General features: G+C 54.6%; 1 protein-coding gene across 1 annotated transcript in view; it reads left to right on the top strand.

Annotated features, from left to right (window-relative positions):
* WNK1 (WNK lysine deficient protein kinase 1) overlaps nucleotides 1-26,686 on the top strand; it is a 72,392-nt gene that overhangs the window by 25,226 nt on the left and 20,480 nt on the right. Inside the window, exons 4-13 of the mRNA XM_069761874.1 lie at nucleotides 11,580-13,224; nucleotides 14,353-14,562; nucleotides 15,144-15,232; nucleotides 15,750-15,969; nucleotides 16,056-16,344; nucleotides 16,558-16,736; nucleotides 22,208-22,447; nucleotides 23,535-24,608; nucleotides 25,234-25,311; nucleotides 25,431-25,556. Coding sequence (XP_069617975.1) covers nucleotides 11,580-13,224; nucleotides 14,353-14,562; nucleotides 15,144-15,232; nucleotides 15,750-15,969; nucleotides 16,056-16,344; nucleotides 16,558-16,736; nucleotides 22,208-22,447; nucleotides 23,535-24,608; nucleotides 25,234-25,311; nucleotides 25,431-25,556 — 4,150 coding nt within the window. The remainder of the gene's footprint in view (nucleotides 1-11,579; nucleotides 13,225-14,352; nucleotides 14,563-15,143; nucleotides 15,233-15,749; nucleotides 15,970-16,055; nucleotides 16,345-16,557; nucleotides 16,737-22,207; nucleotides 22,448-23,534; nucleotides 24,609-25,233; nucleotides 25,312-25,430; nucleotides 25,557-26,686) is intronic.

The following is a 26,686-nucleotide window of genomic DNA, read 5'->3' as shown; positions in this document are numbered from 1 at the left end:
TCTCTCTCTCGCGCTCGCTCTCTCTCGCGCTCGCTCTCTCTATCTCTCTCGCTCTCTCTCTCTGGCTCTCTCTCTCTGGCTCTCTCTCTCTGGCTCTCTCTCTCTGGCTCTCTCTCTCTGGCTCTCTCTCTCGCTCTCTCTCGCTCTCTCTCGCTCTCTCTCTCTGGCTCTCTCTCTCTGGCTCTCTCTCTCTGGCTCTCTCTCTCTCTCTCTCTCTCTCTCTCTCTCTCTCTCGCTCTCTCGCTCTCTCTCTCGCTCTCGCTCTCTCTCGCTCTCGCTCTCTCTGGCTCTCTCTCTCTGGCTCTCTCTCTCTGGCTCTCTCTCTCTGGCTCTCTCTCTGGCTCTCTCTCTCTGGCTCTCTCTCTCTGGCTCTCTCTCTCGCTCTCTCTCTCTGGCTCTCTCTCTCGCTCTCTCGCTCTCTCTCGCTCTCTCTCTCTCTCTCTCTCTCTCGCTCTCTCTCTCTCTCTCTCTCTCTCTCGCTCTCTCTCTCTCTCTCGCTCTCTCTGTCTCTCTCGCTCTCTCTGTCTCTCCCTCTCCCTCTCCCTCTCTCTCTCCCTCTCTCTCTCCCTCTCTCTCCCTCTCCGTGGGGCGGCCGGGGGGTGTCTCTCGCTCTCGCTCTCTCTCTCGCGCCCGGGTCGTGCCCACCGCCAGAGCCGTGCCCACCCCCAGAGCTATGCCGTCAGGTGAAGCTGCGATTTCCTCAGGCAGGCGTAACGGCTTCACCCGAACCCAGTGCAGTGGTCTTTGTAAACTGGACACAGCCTGGAGAGGGGGCTTCACCCTGATGGGCTCTGCATGAGGCCGTAATAAACGTGCTGATGCCCCGACCATCCTGGGCCATACAGGCCATCGATCATTGGGTGTGAGGGGGACACATAACGTTTTGGTTTCCGGCTGCCGTGTGACGTTGCAGCCACCAGTGGGCGCTCACATAAGCCTCGTCCTTTCTTTAGTGCTGGAGTGCTATGCTGCCGCCTTCGGCACTACACCAGCCATAAAGCGGTATAATGTCGGCGCTCTGTTAAACATTTACACGCGGGTGCCATGTACCGAGACGGCACAGAACCTTCCGTACCACCGGGTCCTTGTTGTCCTGCTGTGCCCTTGTGTTAATCAATGGATTTTCCTGCACTTTTTTTTTTTTTTAATTGAAGGAAAAATAATTTAATGATGTAATTTTGCATCACCCGGTTGCGCATTAGTCAGGAGTACGTGGTTCCTGTACGCTTTATACATTGGGGAGTGCGAATCTGAGACTCCACCTTTCTCTAAGGACCCTGATCCAGCAGATCTCGGACCCTCAATGATCGGACTTAACATCTTCCTGCAGCCGCCACTAGTGGAGATTTGTAGGATTTCATGCCGGCTATTTGTGCTTCATGCTGGGAGTTGTAGTGGCTGGAGTGCTTGCAGATAGAAGCAGCACATCGTGGATTTACTTCTGGGGTCAGTGTCAGCCACAGAAATATAGGAAAATAGGGTCAAGATGTTCGTCGGTGCACGAGTGATGTTATAACCGACTTATCCATTGTGGCATTTGTAGAAGTTTTGGGCTTTTGCTTTAAAAATAAAATAAATGGCCGTATACCAGGAAAAAAGTGTCCAACCTGTAATCAGCCCTGCTGATCCTGTGTAATGAGCTCTGGATGTAGAACAGCTAGAAGGATAAACCCTGAGGACATGCGGGCGCCTGTATGTAACAAGATGCCGGTCAACGTCACTGCGAACACATCGTAATGGCCCCCTACTGCTGAGCATGCCGGGGGGTATGGCAGGGGCACAGAGACTATGAATACATCCTGTATTATACTCCAGAGCTGCACTCACTATTCTGCTGGTGCAGTCACTGTGTACATACATTATATTACTGATCCTGAGTTACATCCTATATTATACTCCAGAGCTGCACTCACTATTCTGCTGGTGCAGTCACTGTGTACATACATTACATTACTGATCCTGAGTTACATCCTGTATTATACCCCAGAGCTGCACTCACTATTCTGCTGGTGCAGTCACTGTGTACATACATTACATTACTGATCCTGAGTTATATCCTGTATTATACTCCAGAGCTGCACTCACTATTCTGCTGGTGCAGTCACTGTGTACATACATTACATTACTGATCCTGAGTTACATCCTGTATTATACCCCAGAGCTGCACTCACTATTCTGCTGGTGCAGTCACTGTGTACATACATTACTGATCCTGAGTTACATCCTGTATTATACTCCAGAGCTGCACTCACTATTCTGCTGGTGCAATCACTGTGTACATACATTACATTACTGATCCTGAGTTACATCCTGGATTATACCCCAGAGCTGAACTCACTATTCTGCTGGTGCAGTCACTGTGTACATACATTACATTACTGATCCTGAGTTACCTCCTGTATTATACCCCAGAGCTGCACTCACTATTCTGCTGGTGCAGTCACTGTGTACATACATTACTGATCCTGAGTTACATCTTGGATTATACTCCAGAGCTGCACTCACTATTCTGCTGGTGCATTCACTGTGTACATACATTACATTACTGATCCTGAGTTACATCCTGTATTATATCCCAGAGCTGCACTCACTATTCTGCTGGTGCAGTCACTGTGTACATACATTACATTACTGATCCTGAGTTACATCCTGTATTATACCCCAGAGCTGCACTCACTATTCTGCTGGTGCAGTCACTGTGTACATACATTACATTACTGATCCTGAGTTACATCCTGTATTATACCCCAGAGCTGCACTCACTATTCTGCTGGTGCAGTCACTGTGTACATACATTACATTACTGATCCTGAGTTACATCCTGTATTATACCCCAGAGCTGCACTCGCTATTCTGCTGGTGCAGTCACTGTGTACATACATTACTGATCCTGAGTTACCTCCTGTATTATACCCCAGAGCTGCACTCGCTATTCTGCTGGTGCAGTCACTGTGTACATACATTACTGATCCTGAGTTACCTCCTGTATTATACCCCAGAGCTGCACTCGCTATTCTGCTGGTGCAGTCACTGTGTACATACATTACTGATCCTGAGTTACATCCTGTATTATACTCCAGAGCTGCACTCGCTATTCTGCTGGTGCAGTCACTGTGTACATACATTACATTACTGATCCTGAGTTACATCCTGTATTATATCCCAGAGCTGCACTCACTATTCTGCTGGTGCAGTCACTGTGTACATACATTATATTACTGATCCTGAGTTACATCCTGTATTATACTCCAGAGCTGCGCTCACTATTCTGCTGGTGCAGTCACTGTGTACATACATTACATTACTGATCCTGAGTTACATCTTGGATTATACTCCAGAGCTGCACTCACTATTCTGCTGGTGCAGTCACTGTGTACATACATTACTGATCCTGAGTTACATCCTGTATTATACTCCAGAGCTGCGCTCACTATTCTGCTGGTGCAGTCACTGTGTACATACATTACATTACTGATCCTGAGTTACATCCTGTATTATATCCCAGAGCTGCACTCACTATTCTGCTGGTGCAGTCACTGTGTACATACATTATATTACTGATCCTGAGTTACATCCTGTATTATACTCCAGAGCTGCGCTCACTATTCTGCTGGTGCAGTCACTGTGTACATACATTACTGATCCTGAGTTACATCCTGTATTATACTCCAGAGCTGCACTCACTATTCTGCTGGTGCAATCACTGTGTACATACATTACATTACTGATCCTGAGTTACATCCTGTATTATACTCCAGAGCTGCACTCACTATTCTGCTGGTGCAGTCACTGTGTACATACATTACATTACTGATCCTGAGTTACATCTTGGATTATACTCCAGAGCTGCACTCACTATTCTGCTGGTGCAGTCACTGTGTACATACATTATATTACTGATCCTGAGTTACATCCTGTATTATACTCCAGAGCTGCGCTCACTATTCTGCTGGTGCAGTCACTGTGTACATACATTACATTACTGATCCTGAGTTACATCCTGTATTATACTCCAGAGCTGCACTCACTATTCTGCTGGTGCAGTCACTGTGTACATACATTACATTCCTGATCCTGAGTTACATCCTCTATTATACTCCAGAGCTGCGCTCACTATTCTGCTGGTTCCTTATCACCAGTATTATAACACTGTAAACTGTTGACATTACAGAGGATTGTGTGAGCTGGATACAAGTGTAACAAACCCTCAGCTCTGCTCCGTCAGGTTTGGCCTCAGGATATTCAGCAGAAATACTTTAACTGCAGAGATCAGTAATTATTAACCGTGGAGCCCGTGTCAGCACTTGTTGTTGTACGTTGTTTTCGCCTTATTTCCCGCAGCGCCCCTTTAAGCAGTCAGGTGACTGGGTCATTAGGACCCTCTGATATGAGGAGCCCCCCATGTGATCTCTCCCCCCAGATTACTGTCCTGTATTTTTTCTTAATCCCCTCAGTGTTAGTTAATTAGCTGTTTTGTAAATTCTTTTCCCGTGGGAGCAGTTTCGGTGATGCCGTGTAGCCGCACAGCCCCCCACCTGTGTCCTCTCCCCCAGCACAATCTGCCGATTGATGGGAGGGTTGATGATGTAGCAGAGCCGACGGTGTCATGTTCGCCGTAACTTCTGGCTTCTCCTTTCTGATCTGAGCACAGCAACCAAACTGCAGTGTAAAGCATGGAGGAGAAAGAAAGCAGCCGCCTGAGATGGAGGGTTTTTTGCCTTCCTCTCGCGTGTGACGTCTGGCCTTATGTCAGTTACGGCCAGCAGAGATCTTACGGCGTGAAGCATAAAGCATGATAGAAAGTTGCAGACCGTTTCCATTTACTATGTACTGGCCCTTTAAAACTCCCCTGGCAGCAGGGATGGTGGCCAGTGATCTGTCTGGAGGGCGCAGGGATGGTGGCCAGTGACCTGTCTGGAGGGCGCAGGGATGGTGGCTAGTGATCTGTCTGGAGGGCGCAGGGATGGTGGCTAGTGATCTGTCTGGAGGGCGCAGGGATGGTGGCCAGTGATCTGTCTGGAGGGCGCAGGGATGGTGGCCAGTGATCTGTCTGGAGGGCGCAGGGATGGTGGCCAGTGATCTGTCTGGAGGGCGCAGGGATGGTGGCCAGTGATCTGTCTGGAGGGCGCAGGGATGGTGGCCAGTGACCTGCCTGGAGGGCGCAGGGATGGTGGCCAGTGATCTGTCTGGAGGGCGCAGGGATGGTGGCCAGTGATCTGTCTGGAGGGCGCAGAGATGGTGGCCAGTGATCTGTCTGGAGGGCGCAGGGATGGTGGCCAGTGATCTGTCTGGAGGGCGCAGGGATGGTGGCCAGTGATCTGTCTGGAGGGCGCAGGGATGGTGGCCAGTGATCTGTCTGGAGGGAGCAGGGATGGTGGCCAGTGATCTGTCTGGAGGGAGCAGGGATGGTGGCCAGTGATCTGTCTGGAGGGAGCAGGGATGGTGGCCAGTGATCTGTCTGGAGGGAGCAGGGATGGTGGCCAGTGATCTGTCTGGAGGGTGCAGGGATGGTGGCCAGTGATCTGTCTGGAGGGAGCAGGGATGGTGGCCAGTGATCTGTCTGGAGGGAGCAGGGATGGTGGCCAGTGATCTGTCTGGAGGGAGCAGGGATGGTGGCCAGTGATCTGTCTGGAGGGTGCAGGGATGGTGGCCAGTGATCTGTCTGGAGGGTGCAGGGATGGTGGCCAGTGATCTGTCTGGAGGGCGCAGCGATGGTGGCCAGTGATCTGTCTGGAGGGTGCAGGGATGGTGGCCAGTGATCTCTCTGGAGGGCGCAGGGATGGTGGCCAGTGATCTGTCTGGAGGGCGCAGGGATGGTGGCCAGTGATCTGTCTGGAGGGCGCAGGGATGGTGGCCAGTGATCTGTCAGGAGGGCGCAGGTATGGTGGCCAGTGATCTGTCTGGAGGGCGCAGCGATGGTGGCCAGTGATCTGTCTGGAGGGTGCAGGGATGGTGGCCAGTGATCTCTCTGGAGGGCGCAGGGATGGTGGCCAGTGATCTGTCAGGAGGGCGCAGGTATGGTGGCCAGTGACCTGTCTGGTGGGCGCAGGAATGGTGGCCAGTGATCTGTCTGGAGGGCGCAGGGATGGTGGCCAGTGATCTGTCTGGAGGGCGCAGGGATGGTGTCCATTGACCTGTCTGGTGGGCGCAGGGATGGTGGCCAGTGATCTGTCTGGAGGGCGCAGGGATGGTGGCCAGTGACGTGTCTGGAGGGCGCAGGGATGGTGTCCATTGACCTGTCTGGAGGGCGCAGGGATGGTGGCCAGTGATCTGTCTGGAGGGCGCAGGGATGGTGGCCAGTGATCTGTCTGGAGGGCGCAGGGATGGTGGCCAGTGATCTGTCTGGAGGGAGCAGGGATGGTGGCCAGTGATCTGTCTGGAGGGTGCAGGGATGGTGGCCAGTGATCTGTCTGGAGGGCGCAGGGATGGTGGCCAGTGATCTGTCTGGAGGGCGCAGGGATGGTGGCCAGTGATCTGTCTGGAGGGCTCGGGCTGTAGGATTTTGGCCCGGTAGTCACGCTGCGGAGTGGTCTCTCGGTGGGTTGTTTTGCAGCTGAGGTGTCGTCTCTTTTTCTGAGTTCAGCACAAGGTCAGATCTTCATGCGTCAGTAAATTAGGATCAGAAAACTTCAGCAGCTCCTGACAATAGTTCTCTGCAGGGGCCGGCGGCGGCAGAGGCTTTTTATTTATTTTTTTATTTTTTTGAACTTTTTTTTCTAGTATGACAGGTAAATATAAGAGAGCATATAGAATATATATAGGGGTGTATGTATGCATGAGATAAGTAAGTACACCCTCTTTGAATGTTATACTTTTACTTTCGGGGACATAACAGAGGCACGTGACCCGGCCATTCTTTACTTTCAGCCGTTCTGTTTTCTCAGCAGAGCCATCAGACACAACCCAGTTTCGGCCGTACGGTCGCTTTTGAATTGGTGACCTCCTGTTTTTGGCTCTAGATCGCTTTGGTAAACAAAGGGGTTCATGGGTCGACTCAACGTCTGCCCGGTGCCCAGGTCCTGTTGCTGCAAAACGAGCACAAATCATCCCCCACCACCACTCTACTTCTTACTCCTTCGCTTCAGTCTCGTCTCTACGAAGGACGTAGGTTCGTAAGTCTTGGGTCTTATTAAGCATTTTTGCAAGGTTTAGCCACTCAGCCATTTTCGTTTTTCTTTATAATAAAAAAAAAAGTGGCGGCTTTCATCCTTCCAAATGAGCAAAACGTCAGGGTTTGTTTTTCTTCTTGTTGTAACATTGTAAGGCCTTTAGAGTCTGAGCTTTAGCTCTTGGGTTTCTTACATGCTCTGACATTGAGGGGATTTAGTGGGACGTCCACTCTGGTCGTGAATATTTTTCACTTGTTTTCTCACTGTAGAACAAGGGACTTTAAAAGTGGTTTGGACTCGGCCTTATAACCCGTCCTGGATTGATCGCGGCAACAATTGCATCCCTAAGATCATTGCTGATGTCGTATCACTCTCCTGAATGATGTGGACCTACAGAGTGCCAAACCTTCTGCTTTTATGGAGGTGGTCACACGCGGTACAGCTCTGTCGTACAGACATGCCGGGCGCGCACAGCGGAGCCTCGTAGATAAAACAATCCTAAAATTTGCCATATGCGAGACTGCTCCCTCAGGTGGTCACCCAGCTTGTCCAGGCTCCTGAATGGCAAGTCAGCCTGATTACACGGCGATGGCAGGGGTGGACTCGATCACTGCCGCAGAGCCGATCATTGGCTTCGTCTCCTGCTCCGGAGCCTCCATACAAAGTTAATTAAATCCCAGCGGTCGGTCAGATCTCCTGGATATAGACTTGTTTTGGTCCAGTCCGGTCAGGTTACTTCTGGATAATGGTTCCTCCTCCTTCCACTGGTTGTCCCAGCGCTGAGGCACACGCTGTCCGCCGGAGTGTGGGGGAAGGGGCGCAGTAACTTATTAGGAGAATAGGAATGCTGCTGGTAATTATACCTCTTATTACATCTCTGCTCCAGCAAAATGGTTCTAGATGTTGGATTATTTTCCTTTGTTTCATCCCCTCACAACAGATAAATAATATTCTAGAATTTTGCTGCATGTTATTTACATAGAGATGTGATCACAGGACCCGGGGATGTGTGGTGGAGATGTGATCACAGGACCCGGGGATGTGTGGTGGAGATGTGATCACGGGACCGGGGTTGTGTGGTGGAGATGTGATCACAGGACCCGGGGATGTGTGGTGGAGATGTGATCACAGGACCCGGGTTGTGTGGTGGAGATGTGATCACAGGACCCGGGTTGTGTGGTGGAGATGTGATCACAGGACCCGGGGATGTGTGGTGGAGATGTGATCACAGGACCGGGGTTGTGTGGTGGAGATGTGATCACAGGACCGAGGATGTGTGGTGGAGATGTGATCACAGGACCCGGGGATGTGTGGTGGAGATGTGATCACAGGACCGGGGTTGTGTGGTGGAGATGTGATCACAGGACCCCCGGTGTGTGGTGGAGATGTGATCACAGGACCCGGGGATGTGTGGTGGAGATGTGATCACAGGACCGGGGTTGTGTGGTGGAGATGTGATCACAGGACCCCCGTTGTGTGGTGGAGATGTGATCACAGGACCCCCTTTGTGTGGTGGAGATGTGATCACAGGACCGGGGTTGTGTGGTGGAGATGTGATCACAGGATCGGGGTTGTGTGGTGGAGATGTGATCACAGGACCCGGGGATGTGTGGTGGAGATGTGATCACGGGACCGGGGTTGTGAGGTGGAGATGTGATCACAGGACCGGGGATGTGTGGTGGAGATGTGATCACAGGACCGGGGTTGTGTGGTGGAGATGTGATCACAGGATCGGGGTTGTGTGGTGGAGATGTGATCACAGGACCCCCGGTGTGTGGTGGATATGTGATCACAGGACCGGGGATGTGTGGTGGAGATGTGATCACGGGACCGGGGTTGTGTGGTGGAGATGTGATCACAGGACCCGGGGATGTGTGGTGGAGATGTGATCACAGGACCCGGGTTGTGTGGTGGAGATGTGATCACAGGACCCGGGTTGTGTGGTGGAGATGTGATCACAGGACCCGGGGATGTGTGGTGGAGATGTGATCACAGGACCGGGGTTGTGTGGTGGAGATGTGATCACAGGACCCGGGGATGTGTGGTGGAGATGTGATCACAGGACCGGGGTTGTGTGGTGGAGATGTGATCACGGGACCGGGGTTGTGAGGTGGAGATGTGATCACAGGACCGGGGATGTGTGGTGGAGATGTGATCACAGGACCGGGGTTGTGTGGTGGAGATGTGATCACAGGATCGGGGTTGTGTGGTGGAGATGTGATCACAGGACCCCCGGTGTGTGGTGGATATGTGATCACAGGACCGGGGATGTGTGGTGGAGATGTGATCACAGGACCGGGGTTGTGTGGTGGAGATGTGATCACAGGACCGGGGATGTGTGGTGGAGATGTGATCACGGGACCGGGGTTGTGAGGTGGAGATGTGATCACGGGATCGGGGTTGTGTGGTGGAGATGTGATCACAGGACCCCCTTTGTGTGGTGGAGATGTGATCACAGGACCCCCGTTGTGTGGTGGAGATGTGATCACAGGATCGGGGTTGTGTGGTGGAGATGTGATCACGGGACCGGGGTTGTGAGGTGGAGATGTGATCACAGGACCCCCAGTGTGTGGTGGAGATGTGATCACAGGACCCCCTTTGTGTGGTGGAGATGTGATCACGGGACCCCCGTTGTGTGGTGGAGATGTGATCACAGGACCCCCTTTGTGTGGTGGAGATGTGATCACAGGATCGGGGTTGTGTGGTGGAGATGTGATCACAGGACCCCCAGTGTGTGGTGGAGATGTGATCACAGGACCCCCTTTGTGTGGTGGAGATGTGATCACGGGACCCCCGTTGTGTGGTGGAGATGTGATCACAGGACCCCCGTTGTGTGGTGGAGATGTGATCACAGGACCCCCTTTGTGTGGTGGAGATGTGATCACAGGATCGGGGTTGTGTGGTGGAGATGTGATCACAGGACCCCCAGTGTGTGGTGGAGATGTGATCACAGGACCCCCAGTGTGTGGTGGAGATGTGATCACAGGACCCCCTTTGTGTGGTGGAGATGTGATCACGGGACCCCCGTTGTGTGGTGGAGATGTGATCACAGGACCCCCGTTGTGTGGTGGAGATGTGATCACCGGATCGGGGTTGTGTGGTGGAGATGTGATCACAGGACCCCCAGTGTGTGGTGGAGATGTGATCACAGGACCCCCTTTGTGTGGTGGAGATGTGATCACGGGACCCCCGTTGTGTGGTGGAGATGTGATCACAGGACCCCCGTTGTGTGGTGGAGATGTGATCACCGGATCGGGGTTGTGTGGTGGAGATGTGATCACAGGACCCCCAGTGTGTGGTGGAGATGTGATCACAGGACCCCCTTTGTGTGGTGGAGATGTGATCACGGGACCCCCGGTGTGTGGTGGAGATGTGATCACAGGACCCCCTTTGTGTGGTGGAGACGTGATCACGGGACCCCCGGTGTGTGGTGGAGATGTGATCACGGGACCCCCGTTGTGTGGTGGAGATGTGATCACAGGATCAGGGTTGTGTGGTGGAGATGTGATCACAGGACCCCCAGTGTGTGGTGGAGATGTGATCACAGGACCCCCTTTGTGTGGTGGAGATGTGATCACGGGACCCCCGTTGTGTGGTGGAGATGTGATCACAGGACCCCCTTTGTGTGGTGGAGATGTGATCACCGGATCGGGGTTGTGTGGTGGAGATGTGATCACAGGACCCCCTTTGTGTGGTGGAGATGTGATCACAGGATCGGGGTTGTGTGGTGGAGATGTGATCACAGGACCCCCGGTGTGTGGTGGAGATGTGATCACAGGACCCCCTTTGTGTGGTGGAGATGTGATCACAGGACCCCCGTTGTGTGGTGGAGATGTGATCACAGGACCCCCGGTGTGTGGTGGAGATGTGATCACAGGACCCCCTTTGTGTGGTGGAGATGTGATCACGGGACCCCCGTTGTGTGGTGGAGATGTGATCACAGGACCCCCTTTGTGTGGTGGAGATGTGATCACAGGATCGGGGTTGTGTGGTGGAGATGTGATCACAGGACCCCCGGTGTGTGGTGGAGATGTGATCACAGGACCCCCGTTGTGTGGTGGAGATGTGATCTCGGGACCTGGGTCTGTAATGTGGCAGGGTGTGATCACAGGACCAGGGTTGGGTTGCACTGAATATGGGGTAATAAACACCTGTCTATGTGGGATTATTACACGTTTGACCTTCGTTGTTTGATACTTTGTAGAATTGTGGATCTTCCTTTTCTGTGACGTCCGGTGAAGGTGAGATCTAGAAGTGCCGGCCGACAGGTGACGCTCTGCGGGGCCCCGTCCTGACAAAAGTGGGTAATGGCGGAGCAGGCTGGGGCGGCCGCCCCGTTACTTGGGTGTATTGGGTGCGTTAGGACCTTGGTGGCACAGAAGGGATAACAATCCAGTGTCCTACATACGATGTATCGGCCCGCGGGTCACATCTATCAGTGACTGCCCAGTAACCCTTTGTCTGCTGTAGGTGCCTGTTCACACCCTGGGGTGCCGCATGCGACCATGTTACAGCCTTAGTAGGGTGCAGTGCCATAGAGGTGACTGGTTACACCGGTCTGGGGCCCCTGTGCTGTATGACTGGTTACACCGGGCCGGTGCCCCTGTGCTGTATGACTGGTTACACCGGGTCGGGGCCCCTGTGCTGTATGACTGGTTACACCGGTCTGGGGCCCCTGTGCTGTATGACTGGTTACACCGGTCTGGGGCCCCTGTGCTGTATGACTGGTTACACCGGGCCGGTGCCCCTGTGCTGTATGACTGGTTACACCGGGTCGGGGCCCCTGTGCTGTATGACTGGTTACACCGGTCTGGGGCCCCTGTGCTGTATGACTGGTTACACCGGTCTGGGGCCCCTGTGCTGTATGACTGGTTACACCGGTCCGGGCCCCCTGTGCTGTATGACTGGTTACACCATTCCGGGGCCCCTGTGCTGTATGACTGGTTACACCGGGCCGGTGCCCCTGTGCTGTATGACTGGTTACACCGGTCCGGGGCCCCTGTGCTGTATGACTGGTTACACCGGGCCGGGGCCCCTGTGCTGTATGACTGGTTACACCGGGCCGGGGCCCCTGTTCTCTATGACTGGTTACACCGGTCCGGGGCCCCTGTGCTGTATGACTGGTTACACCGGTCCGGGGCCCCTGTGCTGTATGACTGGTTACACCGGGCCGGGGCCCCTGTTCTCTATGACTGGTTACACCGGTCCGGGGCCCCTGTGCTGTATGACTGGTTACACCGGTCCGGGGCCCCTGTGCTGTATGACTGGTTACACCGGTCCGGGGCCCCTGTTCTCTGACTGGTTACACCGGTCCGGGGCCCCTGTGCTGTATGACTGGTTACACCGGGCCGGGGCCCCTGTGCTGTATGACTGGTTACACCGGTCTGGGGCCCCTGTGCTGTATGACTGGTTACACCGGGCTGGGGCCCCTGTTCTCTATGACTGGTTACACCGGTCCGGGGCCCCTTTACTGTATGACTGGTTACATCGGTCCGGGGCCCCTGTGCTGTATGACTGGTTACACCGGTCTGGGGCCCCTGTGCTGTATGACTGGTTACACCGGTCTGGGGCCCCTGTGCTGTATGACTGGTTACACCGGGCCGGTGCCCCTGTGCTGTATGACTGGTTACACCGGGTCGGGGCCCCTGTGCTGTATGACTGGTTACACCGGTCTGGGGCCCCTGTGCTGTATGACTGGTTACACCGGTCTGGGGCCCCTGTGCTGTATGACTGGTTACACCGGTCCGGGCCCCCTGTGCTGTATGACTGGTTACACCATTCCGGGGCCCCTGTGCTGTATGACTGGTTACACCGGGCCGGTGCCCCTGTGCTGTATGACTGGTTACACCGGTCCGGGGCCCCTGTGCTGTATGACTGGTTACACCGGGCCGGGGCCCCTGTGCTGTATGACTGGTTACACCGGGCCGGGGCCCCTGTTCTCTATGACTGGTTACACCGGTCCGGGGCCCCTGTGCTGTATGACTGGTTACACCGGTCCGGGGCCCCTGTGCTGTATGACTGGTTACACCGGGCCGGGGCCCCTGTTCTCTATGACTGGTTACACCGGTCCGGGGCCCCTGTGCTGTATGACTGGTTACACCGGTCCGGGGCCCCTGTGCTGTATGACTGGTTACACCGGTCCGGGGCCCCTGTTCTCTGACTGGTTACACCGGTCCGGGGCCCCTGTGCTGTATGACTGGTTACACCGGGCCGGGGCCCCTGTGCTGTATGACTGGTTACACCGGTCTGGGGCCCCTGTGCTGTATGACTGGTTACACCGGGCTGGGGCCCCTGTTCTCTATGACTGGTTACACCGGTCCGGGGCCCCTTTACTGTATGACTGGTTACATCGGTCCGGGGCCCCTGTGCTGTATGACTGGTTACACCGGTCTGGGGCCCCTGTGCTGTATGACTGGTTACACCGGTCTGGGGCCCCTGTGCTGTATGACTGGTTACACCGGGCCGGGGCCCCTGTTCTCTATGACTGGTTACACCGGTCCGGGGCCCCTGTGCTGTATGACTGGTTACACCGGGCCGGGGCCCCTGTGCTGTATGACTGGTTACACCGGTCTGGGGCCCCTGTGCTGTATGACTGGTTACACCGGTCTGGGGCCCCTGTTCTCTATGACTGGTTACACCGGTCCGGGGCCCCTGTTCTCTATGACTGGTTACACCGGTCCGGGGCCCCTGTTCTCTATGACTGGTTACACCGGTCCGGGGCCCCTGTGCTGTATGACTGGTTACACCGGTCCGGGGCCCCTGTGCTGTATGACTGGTTACACCGAGCCGGGGCCCCTGTTCTCTATGACTGGTTACACCGGGCCGGGGCCCCTGTGCTGTATGACTGGTTACACCGGGCCGGGGCCCCTGTGCTGTATGACTGGTTACACCGGTCCGGGGCCCCTGTGCTGTATGACTGGTTACACCGGGCCGGGGCCCCTGTTCTCTATGACTGGTTACACCGGTCCGGGGCCCCTGTGCTGTATGACTGGTTACACCGGGCCGGGGCCCCTGTGCTGTATGACTGGTTACACCGGGCCACACGTGGTCCCAAAGGGTCCGTGCACATAGAATACACAGAGCACTTTCTGGCATTGAAGGGTTAATCTGTATGGGGACGGAGCCATGGTGGACTGTGGTCCCTGGTGCGGAGGGAGTGTGCTTCACCAATGGTGAGGGTGTGGGGGCCGGGCTGTGCCCGGAGGGGGCTGGCACATTACCTGCGCTGCTTCTCCAAGTGTAGGAGGCTTCGGCGTCCTCTGATCTAATAGTCCCAGCACCATGCCCGGCTCGGTCACTGGTCGGCTCCCTGCGCCCGCTGTGCGGTGACCCCGTGCCTCCCTGCTCCAGCCCAATGGATTATATGTGGAAGGATTTCTCCCCGGTGATCCTCTTCGTGGACTCCCGTTGCTGCTGCTGCTGCAGCGCCTCCCGGGAATGTCCGGGCAGTCAGGTGGGTGAGTGCCGGGGATGGAGGGAGCTGCCAGCTCTGCCCCTTACTCTGCATCCGGCAGAGGGATTACCGCAGTGACAGGACGCTTGCTGAATGCCTTCTATTGTCCTCTGGTATCAGCCATTTCAGCTTGTTTTGTGCTCGGTGGCATTAGTATGTGTATGGGTCACCTTCCCATCGCTGGTTAATGATACTATAAGGGGGGCACGTGACCCCCTCCCCCCTCCATCGTCTGTGGCCCCCCCTCCACCCCACCTCTGGGCTGTTTGTCCGGAACCACATTCAGTAGAGCTGAGCTGCAATACCAGACCTGACCTGTAGACCGGGGTGGCGCAGTTTTTTTGCAGCTTTGTTTTTCTAATCCTGGATAAGCCCCTTTAACCGTGTGATTGGCGCACGTCGCCGCCATTGGAGGTGGCGCAGTACTACGTGAAACTACACAGCGCCCCCTAGTGCCCAGACTGGCCGCTCCAGAATCTGCGTTCACACCACGCGCCCGGGGTAAGCCGTGGTTTGGTGTGGGGGCTGCGCCTGACGACCCCCCGGTCCGCTGATGGCTCCGTTCTCTCCTCTGTCTGCAGGGTGTGAAGCCGGCCAGCTTCGATAAGGTCGCCATCCCGGAGGTGAAGGAGATCATCGAGGGATGCATCCGCCAGAACAAAGATGAAAGGTACGAACGCAGCACAGAGTATTTCAGCAGCGCTCGGTTAACCCTTCGAGCATATTGGACCACGTCTCTTCCATTAGTGGCACTGGTCCGGTGCCGGGTCACGTCCCCTGGGTATGTGGAGCAGTGGAAGGGTTGCAGTGTCAAGGACGGCGCCCCCTGCAGGCGGCAGCTATATGGCAGGCGATCTCTACGGCCGCTCGAGGCGACGCTTGCTTTTGTTTTCCGTTCACCTTTGCAATACTTTCCTAATCATTAATATGGAAATGGCTCCTTAAACGGGCGGCCGCTGGCAGCCATGACTGTTTCTTTGCTAGCGAGTCAGGCCAACCAGTTCGTACAGAGCTTCTTTCACAATTCTGCTGCGCTGAGCTCCCATAATGCATTGCTTGATTTTGAATGCAGCTTTAGACCTAACCGGAGGAGAGATTTTTGCACAGTTGCCCGCCGCGTTCTGCTTGTCCATGGTCTTGAGGCACGGCTGACCCTCCCGTGTGTTCCTCCCGCTTGTTTTGGGCAGGTACGTCATCAAGGACCTCCTGAACCACGCGTTCTTCCAGGAGGAGACCCGGGTGCGGGTGGAGCTGGCGGAGGAGGACGACGGGGAGAAGATCGCCCTGAAACTGTGGCTGCGCATCGAGGACATCAAGAAGCTGAAGGGCAAATACAAGGACAACGAGGCCATCGAATTCTCCTTTGATCTAGAGAGGGACGTCCCCGATGACGTGGCCCAGGAGATGGTGAGGGCCACACTCTGCTGATTGGCATCCGGCTTCTTAAAGGGACACTGCACTTACTATCCTTTTAACTTCTTTCCCCTCTGCAGGTGGAGTCCGGCTACGTCTGTGAGGCCGATCACAAAACCATGGCCAAAGCCATCAAAGACCGAGTATCGCTGATCAAACGCAAGCGAGAGCAGCGGCAACAGGTGCGGGAGGAGCAGGAGAAAAGGAAGCAGGAGGAGGGCGGCCTGGAGCCGCAGGTGCAGCAGACTGAGGTGCAGCCACACAGCCCCCCTGTCGGCACCGGGAAGACCACCACGTCCCAGGTAGAGCCGGAGGAGCCAGAGGCCGACCAGCATCTGCAGTATCAGCAGCCCAGCATATCCGTGACCTGTGAGTCCAGGGTAGGGTGGGGAGAGTAGTCCAGGGGAGGGTGGGGAGAGTGGTCCAGGGGAGGGTGGGGAGAGTGGTCCAGGGGAGGGTGGGGAGAGTGGTCCAGGGGAGGGTGGGGAGAGTGGTCCAGTTTCGCAGTAGAAGCACTTAGTCTCCTGCTGATAGTTCGGTGCAGCCGCTTTATATCTCTCCTGACTTGTCTTCCCTACATAGCGGACGCCATGATTGACAGCGGTCAGGGGTCCACGGTGTACTCTGAGTCAAGAGCTGCCAGTCAGCACGCCGTCTCCTACAGCTCTCAGCAGGATCTGGGGGTCTCCTCCACTGCTGCGTCCGGCTACAGCAGTCCTAGCGTACAGCCCCAGCCAGGCGGCTTCAGCTCATCAGTAGGGGTAAGTTACTGGGGACGTCCAGTAGTGTTATCAGAGGGACAGACGCGGGAAAGGAATTTATAATCTCGGCCCCTTTACTTGCAGCCTGGCATGTGTAACTATGTCCCTTTTACTCGCGGGCCTGGCACGGGAGCCCCCCCTTTTACTCGCGGGCCTGGCGCGGGACCCCCCCTTTTACTCGCGGGCCTGGCGCGGGACCCCCCCTTTTACTCGCGGGCCTGGCGCGGGACCCCCCCTTTTACTCGCGGGCCTGGCGCGGGACCCCCCCTTTTACTCGCGGGCCTGGCGCGGGACCCCCCCTTTTACTTGCGGGCCTGGCGCGGGACCCCCCCTTTTACTCGCGGGCCTGGCGCGGGACCCCCCCTTTTACTCGCGGGCCTGGCGCGGGACCCCCCCTTTTACTCGCGGGCCTGGCGCGGGACCCCACCTTTTACTCGCGGGCCTGGCGCGGGACCCCACCTTTTACTCGCGGGCCTGGCGCGGGCCCCCTTCCCCCCGTTTTACTCGCGGGCCTGGCGCGGGACCCCACCTTTTACTCGCGGGCCTGGCGCAGGACCCCATCCTCTTACTAGCGGGCCTGGCGCGGGACCCCATCCTTTTACTCGCGGGCCTGGCGAGGGACCCCATCCTTTTACTCGCGGGCCTGGCGCGAGACCCCATCCTTTTACTCGCGGGCCTGGCGCGAGACCCCATCCTTTTACTCGCGGGCCTGGCGCGGGACCCCATCCTTTTACTCGCGGGCCTGGCGCGAGACCCCATCCTTTTACTCGCGGGCCTGGCGCGGGACCCCATCCTTTTACTCGCGGGCCTGGCGAGGGACCCCATCCTTTTACTCGCGGGCCTGGCGCGAGACCCCATCCTTTTACTCGCGGGCCTGGTGCGAGACCCCATCCTTTTACTCGCGGGCCTGGCGCGGGACCCCATCCTTTTACTCGCGGGCCTGGCGCGAGACCCCATCCTTTTACTCGCGGGCCTGGCGCGGGACCCCCCCTTTTACTCGCGGGCTTGGGGGAAGCAGGACTCTGTTTGTGCTGCATCACATCCGGGTACCTGCCGCTTATTGCCCCATAGAGGTAACATGAATTCGGGATGTCCATTTGCTTCACAGGACGACAGTATTAACATGATATATTTCTGGGGTCTTTGCCTTCTATCATTATTGATGGGATTATTTAGGGGGGGACTGTTGTGGTCTTTCAGTGTACACAGTCCTGCATGAGGCTCTGTTTCCCATTGCGCTGAGATATTTGCCTGATGTAATGTAAAGCCCTGGACCCCCGTCCTCTGCCTCCTGGACCCCCGTCCTCTGCCCGTTCCCCGCATGTCCCTTTTATTTATATTATTATAATGTTAGCACTGAGCTCCAGACAGAACGAGGTGCCTGAGGCCGGACCCCCGGATGGCCCCAATCACTGAGCTCCAGACAGGACGAGGGGCCTGAGGCCGGACCCCCGGACAGCCCCGATCCCTCTGATATTTCTCGGTTTTGCTTCTCTTTCTTTCAAATTCTAATTTTGTTTGTTTTATTAAATCCTGTTCATTCGTGAAATATTGAGGATCGGCAGCCGTAATCCCGGGTCCCGGAAAGAGACCGAGCGACCCCAGAAATAGAGATGATGGGACCTGTGCTCTCAATACATCACGTCTTGTTCTCCAGTCCCACCCAGAGCTGCATTCACAATTCTGCTGGTTGCAGCCTGGAAACCTTTCTGCACCCCCCAAGCCCACCCAGAATGCACTGCTGAGATCTTAGTATTGTGCTGTGTTGCAAAAGAGGAGCAGCACTAGGAGTGCAGCTCTGGGTGTGTTTGGAGCATAATCCAGTGTGTAAACATTTAGAGAATGCGTCACGCTGGTGCTACATGTAATGGATTTCCTCTCCGTGCGGAGATTGTGCAGCCAGTCTGAATGAGCAAAGCTGCAGGGGAAAGGATGGCAAATGACAAAATTGCAGCCATAGTCCCTGATATAGAAGGGGGCGCCTCGGACTTGTGTTGACTATTGTAGTTAAATGGAGCGGAGCTGCAGTGTAAAGCATGTAGGCGAGACTTCAGGCCACCACAGGCTCCAGTAGACGTTTCAGACTACGTTTCAGTAGACTTGAATCCGTTATTTCCTTATTCCCCACGTCAGTCCCTCGGAGAGAGAGGAGGATCTGCCCTTTAAGGACTGGAAACCTACAGAGTACGAGGAGGAGCCTGGCCCATGGCGTCAGTGGTTTCCTGTCCTTGGAAGGGAATCTGCACCCTGGGGCTCTGTCCATGGAGTACTTGCTGTGGTCCGGTTACCTCCTGGGGGCAGACAGTGTGCTGCTCGCGGCCGGTCAGATGGAGAGCTGGGGCGCCGCATCACATCCCCGGTGAAGTGCAGCAGAGCGGTGGGGCGGCAGTCGGGGGCTGCGCGGGGCTCATCCGACGTAAGGGGCACGCCACATGTCTGAAAAGGACCGATCTGATTAGCGAGGTTCAGCGCAGAAGCGTGGTCGACTCGCCGGCAGGGTCGTGTCTGGGCTGCAGGATGGAGGAGGCCGCAGCGGAGGAAGGGATCATTTGGCGGGTGCGATTCCTTCTAATTCGGCATCTGAGGGCTCCTGAGGGGATGAGTGACCTCTGGGGTGTTATCCTTATGTCTTAGAGGAGAGGCCTAGACGGTGCATCACTAAGACATCGCACACTCCCGGGGCTCCGTGTCGGGGAGAAAAAAGTGCCGTCAGTCCTGCATAGAAGAAATGGATATCAAGAGTGTTACTGTCCTTTGATATGGGGGGTATTGAAAGACCCCCTGGCTAGGAAAGCGGATGTCTCCTAAGAGGCCGGGAGTCTTCAGCAGGCTTTTACTGTAGGGCCTTGATGGTGGACAGCCAGGTCTTCTGTGGTTGGGGGATATCCAGCCCATGTCAAAGCTTCGCTCCATACCAGGACAAGGACATTACCTTAAATAAAAGTGGTTCTCGAACTTAGTCTTACCCTTGTATACAAAATGTTTTCGAAGGATGAGGTATCGGCGTAAAAGACCCCCGAAAGTTCTCAATACCGTAGAATCGGGACTAAAGTTAGTCGCTTCTGTTCCTCGGAAGGGAAAAGAAAATCTCTTCTAATACAAGTCCCGAAAGAAGAGGGATGGGTGCTCTACTCGACCCTCATTTTGGTAAAGGACACAGACTCCACCATAAGTTCCTAAAAGTCAAAACTTTCAGGATAGAATCCACAATGCCGGCAATAAGCTTCTCTCTCCAGATAGTTTCCTGGCAGTTTTAGCTTTGACGCCTCCAAGCAGGTCCCGATCCGAGTGGATCGTCAAAAAGTACGTAAGAGCGACTCTCGGCACGGAGGAGAGATCCAGCAAGTCCAGTTTCAGGCTCTTCCATTTTGAATATCCGGTATTTATCATGATTTTGTCAGAGGCGACCGCCCACTTCCAGGACCCTATTTCCTACGATTTCTGGTTAGTTGGCAGATCCAGCCGACACCGCAAGGACCAGATCAGGGGAATCGGAGCCATCCTGATGGATGATGATGTTGGATCGAAACAAGATCCCAAAACTGCACAATTATTCCTCCTCATCCTCCTGGATTCAATCAACCAGAAATGTTTGCTTCCAGAAGAGGAGGAGGTATCGTCCCTGGTGGTTAATCCGGCCACTACTTGCAATGGGAATTCCTGGGGAAGAAACAAGAACATTAAAGGGGCGATTAGAGGCCATATTTACTCTTCCCACCGCTGCTATCCATTCTCTCCTCTGGTGGTTACAAGTGGAGAATCTATCCAGTCACTTGCCCTGGATTATAACACTCGAGTCCTCAGGGCTGAAGAGCTCATCTGAGGGACTTAGGTTTGTGGTCACAAGAAGAGGGTCTGGTTCCTCCAACCTGAATGAGCTTTCAGCAGTGAAATGAAAGAAGCATCTGACCAGGCAACAGTATTACTGGGACATAAATTGTCAAGAAAGGGAAGAAGATCTAGGTCCCTGATGGCAGAAACTGATCGGATCCTGCAGGTAGCAGAATGGTGTCCCCTATCCCTTCACATAAGGGGGAAGGAAAACCGAAAAGCGACCTTTCTAAGTCGTGGACTCTTAATCCGAAGGTGTTGGAGCAAATTGTGAACCGATGTGGAGCCTCGGACATAGATCTGTTTGTAGGCAAACAAAACTGGAAAGTAAAGACAATGTTTTCTCTGGATCCCAAGAGAAGCTCTCAAGCAGGAGATGGGTTCATCATAATGCAGGTCTGAAGATCAGGGAAGATCAGGCGATGGTGATCCCGATGGCCTCAACTAATGTCAAACTCTGATCCATGGGTTCTACCAGAGATTCCAGATCCCGGTGCCCGATTCTCCATGCTCAGATGTCCAGCCAACATTTGACAACCTGGAATTTTGAAAGGGTTTTCACCTAATCTGGCCTCAACATTGGAAAAATAAAGTAGGGAGGTGATTACCATGAAAAGATCTGTCAGATCATTTCAGAAGTTCCTAAAAAGTTCAGGGTTAAAAAACAAAACAAAACATATGTCGTACCGGACAGACCCATTTTACAATTACTCCAGAATGTAATCGAGAAGTGACTGTCGGCTATGACAAAGTTCAGATGTTGGCTCTTTGTACCTCAAGTAATAGTTGGATTTCCAGGCGAACTTTAGGCCAATGTCTGCCCCAAAACTGCCAACCTGGGACTTGAATCTGGTACTCGGAGCACTAAGTATGGCCTATGGGGGATAATCATGCAGAAAAGCTGCCATCTTGTGGTCCTAAGCCCTTATAGTTAGTGACCTTCTTGCCCTAGAAGACTAGGGGTTGTCTTCCGATCTTTTCTTTAGGAGAAGTCTTTTACAGGCATTGGTCTCCCTAAGGTTTACGGGGTCTCTTCTACTCTCTCCGGGGAGCTGTCATGGGTTAGCGGAACAGATGTTAATTACCAGTAATGGGGTTTTCCAGAACCCATGGCAGCGCCCTTCTCTCCTAAATTTGTGGGTCACATTACGGTCTTTTTTTTTTTTTGGGGCGGGGGGGGGGGGGTTTGGCTCACATGGTGTCTCATAATAAAAAATTTTTTTGCTGAGCTGTTTCTTTTGAAGGGGTGCTGATGTGATTGGAGAATTTCCTCCTTTTACTCTGTAGGTTTCCTCTCCTCGGAGGGCAGATCCTCTCTCTGGGGCACTCTCTTTAGTTATGGAAAATCCTCTAGCCAGTAAGTAATGTCTTTTGCCACGTTAATGCAACTTCCAGGAAACATGTTGAGTTAAACGAGAGAAAAGAAAGTACACCCGACTCTTTATTGGTATTGGTTCAGATGGAGGTCCATGCCAGGAGCCGACTTCTAGTAGCCCCTTCCTCTTTAGCGGTCACCATACTGCATCCATGCTGTCACCCCCTACCCCACAAGACTCCATTGTCACCAGCACTTGTCTTCACCCCCATTGTCCTGTTTGTTTTCATGTTATGTTGATTTTCTGTGTTTTCTCTCCCCATAGCCACGTCGGTGTCGTAGCATGTCCATGTGCATCCCCGTCTGCTCCTCCACCCCTCTCCTGCCTCTGTACTCCCCTCCTCCGTCGGTCCCCACCTCTCCTCGCTGGACGTCCCCCGAGGAAACCTTTGCTGACAAGCTTTCCAAGGCTCTAGAATGCATCCTGCCCATGCGCTCCGGCAGCCCCAGCAAGCAGCACCAGCAGCGGCGGCGATGCAGCATGCCCACCCTCTATACCAGCCCTGTATGTGTCCTTACCTCTGCACCTCCTGGCATGGCAGATAAGTCCCCATTGAATGCGGGGGGCCGGCGAGCGCTGCTGAGGCCGGCGATGGTTTGGTGAAAGTGGCCTGAAGGTGAAACCTGTATCAAAAAGTTCTAAAACTATCCAATAATCGTAGCCTTTCCAATATCTCTGCTTGCTGTTTACATCTGGAGACTGAAATACGGTGTACAGGCTCAGTCATCTCACAGCTGAGGGTTTGCTTCAGTTGTGTTCTGTCCACCCTCAACATGTTCCCAAGTCCAGGAGGGATATAAATGTCACCATTCACTGACAGCAATCAGAGATTTGGAAAGAATTTGAGATACAAGTATTTCAGAACATTTTATGCTTTGCGTAGATGTGAAGACCCCCTAACTTTATTAAAGGGGTCCTCCAGCGCCTGGTGCACGATATCTACCGGAGGCCCACCTACGTGGCCACCGATGGCAAGGTGAGCGCTTTAACTCCTTCCTCTCCTCGGCCTCCCTCACCAGACATCGCCTGTCTTGCCTCCATTCTGGCTGCATTAACGGTTCGATGGCGGCGTCGGCTGCTGACATGTTGCTGCTGCTTTCCAGGAACATGAAGTAATGACCGCCATCCACGGGTCTGTTCTTGGGGGGGAATCTGGGTGATGGCCTATCCCTCCCAAAATTGTACGAGACTGATTATTTGATCCATAAAGAGGTATTCACCCATCATTTGGCATCGGCCCGGTGATGGCGGACCACCAATGTGGCTGCCACTTCAGCTTTTCCCTATGGACGAGATCTTCTTGCAGATTTTTCTCAGGGTTCTGGGAAAGCTGGGTGGGAAGGTGCAGGTGTCCTCACCCGTGACAGCCCATGTTGGGGGTAAATGGTGATTTCTGGAAAGCAGCTGGTACAGCAAGTCATGTCTCTGTCAATGCAGCCGATGCGCCGGCCGCCATGTGTTCAATGGCCGATTCTCGTTGTCCGTCTCCATCCTCCCCGCTCCCCGTTGGTTTTCGGCGACTGTATTATGTGCCATCTGTCTGTTTTCTTGCTGTCTAAACGTCTCACTTGTCTCCTCCATATTGCTGCAGCCACAACCCACGGCGCATCCTCCACGCCCAGACTCGTCGCACTATTTCCCGACCATTCACGAACGTCCCATTTCATTCTCTCCACCACCGACCGTGTCCCCAATGGCGGCCAGCAGCCAAAGAAGAAAGAGCACGTCCTTCCTGGAGTCGCAGGTCCGCCATCATGGACAGCCCCCCGTAAGGACACTTGGCCCCATTCCCCCACTGGATGGGACGAGCGCACAAAGGATAACGAACCTCCGACATGATGGTGCCGGAGACTCCCAGACGAGACCGGCGGAGGCCATATATCTGGCCAGCGTGCCCTACAACATACAGGCTGAGGGCTACAGCACCGCAGCAGCCACCGGGCAACCGAATGAACCAATGATGGCCCAAGTTGGCTCCGTGTATAACTACCAGACTGGTCAAACCTACCTGACCCGCCCAGTGCTGAGACTGGAGACCGGCGCTGCCCAGCCATCCGCTCTGGGGAGCATGTCTGCCCCGGTGACCGCCGAGCCCCAGATCATGTTCCATCAGGTGTTCATGCCGCAGTCTGCTCCACCAGTCCTCGCACAGGGCACCGAAGGACCACCCAGCTGTGTCTTCGAGTTTCACGTCCATTCCTCCGGACCCGAGGGTGCCGTGTACGTGCCCCACCGTGTCTACTGTGCCCGCTGCGCATCCGGGGGGATAGAGGAGGTCTCCTACAGTGCGTTGCTGCAGAATCGTCTCCAGACTGTGACCGAGGAGCTGAACAGACCCCCGGGCCCGGCCCCCCGGTGTCCACTCATCTGTAACAGGCCGGAATACTCCAACGACTCGTCCCAGAGAGACTGCGGAGAATATCTGTCTCTTCTGCCTCCGGGATCCAGCCAGAAGCCGGAGATGCCCATGACGTACCCCCTGAAACTCCCTCAAGACCCTCCTGTAGTCTTTTGCATCCCCCCATCTGGAGTGACGTGCGCTGCCCAGACCGCCATCTATGGCCCCCAGGTTGTTAGCTATGTGTTCCATCATCGGGGGGCAGGGAAGAAGGACCCTACATCTCACACTGCAGCCATGCTGGATCAGACCGGACCCCGCAACACCGTAGGATAGCAGATGGGTTGTAATGATCCCCCAGTATCCCTGTGGGGTCCCGCTCCTCCAGTGGGGTCCCGCTCCTCCAGTGGGGTCCCGCTCCTCCAGTGGGGTCCCGCTCCTCCAGTGGGGTCCCGCTCCTCCAGTGGGGTCCCGCTCCTCCAGTGGGGTCCCTGCGGGGTCCCGCTCCTCCAGTGTGGTCCCTGCGGGGTCCCGCTCCTCCAGTGTGGTCCCTGCGGGGTCCCGCATGCGTGCCGTTTCTGTATTCTTGCCCTTTACTCTTGGTCCTTTCCAGACTTTGGATTTCCTCCTCTGGATGTAATGGTCTTCAGGGGGGCTCAAATGTGTTTTAGATATTAAAGGGGTCTCCACCACAAAAAAGGGACCTAGCATGCTGGGGGTTGTAGTTGCAAGGGCTGCCGCATTGGGGGAGTTGTCACTAGTGAGTACTCCGCTTCTCCCAAGGACCAATTATTAGCTAATCCCAATCCAGAGCCAAATTTATCTGCCCGTAATTAGCGTTATGTGGGCAAATCTAGGGCGGGCACGAAACGCGGGGGAAGAAGATGCCGCGGCTCAATATTGAGGTTCACTGGTCGTCATTCAGCACTTTAATTTTGTCTTTTTATTGCAGTTGGCACAGGTACCCGGGCAGCCTCATCCCACAGCCATGCCCGGTGCTGTCAGCGTCCAGATAGCCCCACACGCTCAGGTGACACTTTTGACCTCTCCCCTTCCTTCCCCAGTAACAGTGCAGCGTCATCCTCGGCCATTATGGCTGCTGCCTCGGTAACATTTGTGCCCTCGGGAATGTTTTTCATCTCTTTTCAGAGCGCACAGCACCAGCCCCAGACCCATCCAACAGCGCAGTACCAGATACCCGCTGCTCTGCCCAACCAACCTGCCCAGGTCCAACCCATCGTTACCCAGGTGCAAGTGGCTTCCACGCTCCCCCAGGTGAGTGACGGCCCCGGGTGTCGACATCACGGCCGAGGGTGCAGGAAAATCCTGATACCGGACAAGCTGTAATATACAAGAGGGGGAAAAAGAATGAGTTGTCATGATTGAGTGTAATCTGATAATCACTGGTGCAACGGGGCAAAATTGTGATCTCATCATTATCTCTGTATTCAGGGAGCTCCCCCTAGTGGTGACTGCAGACAGGATCTTATCACGTATCTCTTTATACAGGAAGCTCCCCCTAGTGGTGGCTGCAGACAGGATCTTATCATGTATCTCTGTATACAGGGAGCTCCCACTAGTGGTGGCTGCAGACAGGATCTTATCATGTATCTCTGTATACAGGGAGCTCCCCCTAGTGGTGGCTGCAGACAGGATCTTATCATGTATCTCTATATATAGGGAGCTCCCCCTAGTGGTGGCTGCAGACAGGATCTTATCATGTATCTCTGTATACAGGGAGCTTTCCCTAGTGGTGACTGCAGACAGGATCTTATCGTGTATCTCTGTATACAGGGAGCTCCCCCTAGTGGTGACTGCAGACAGGATGTTATCATGTATCTCTGTATACAGGGAGCTCCCCCTAGTGGTGGCTGCAGACAGGATCTTATGTATCTCTGTATACAGGGAGCTCCCCCAAGTGGTGGCTGCAGACAGGATCTTATGTATCTCTGTATACAGGGAGCTCCCCCTAGTGGTGACTGCAGACAGGATCTTATCATGTATCTCTGTATACAGGGAGCTCCCCCTAGTGGTGGCTGCAGACAGGATCTTATGTATCTCTGTATACAGGGAGCTCCCCCTAGTGGTTGCTGCAGACAGAATCTTATCATCTCTCTGTATACAGGGAGCTCCCCCTAGTGGTGGCTATAGACAGGATCTTATGTATCTCTGTATACAGGGAGCTCCCCCTAGTGGTGGCTGCAGACAGAATCTTATCATCTCTCTGTATACAGGGAGCTCCCCCTAGTGGTGGCTATAGACAGGATCTTATGTATCTCTGTATACAGGGAGCTCCCCCTAGTGGTGACTGCAGACAGGATCTTATTATGTATCTCTGTATACAGGGAGCTCCCCCTAGTGGTGGCTGCAGACAGGATCTTATCATGTATCTCTTTATACAGGGA

This window comes from Ranitomeya imitator, chromosome 4 (genome assembly GCF_032444005.1).
Source record: "Ranitomeya imitator isolate aRanImi1 chromosome 4, aRanImi1.pri, whole genome shotgun sequence".
Taxonomy (NCBI): domain Eukaryota; kingdom Metazoa; phylum Chordata; class Amphibia; order Anura; family Dendrobatidae; genus Ranitomeya; species Ranitomeya imitator.
This window is presented reverse-complemented; position numbering and strand designations above follow the sequence as displayed.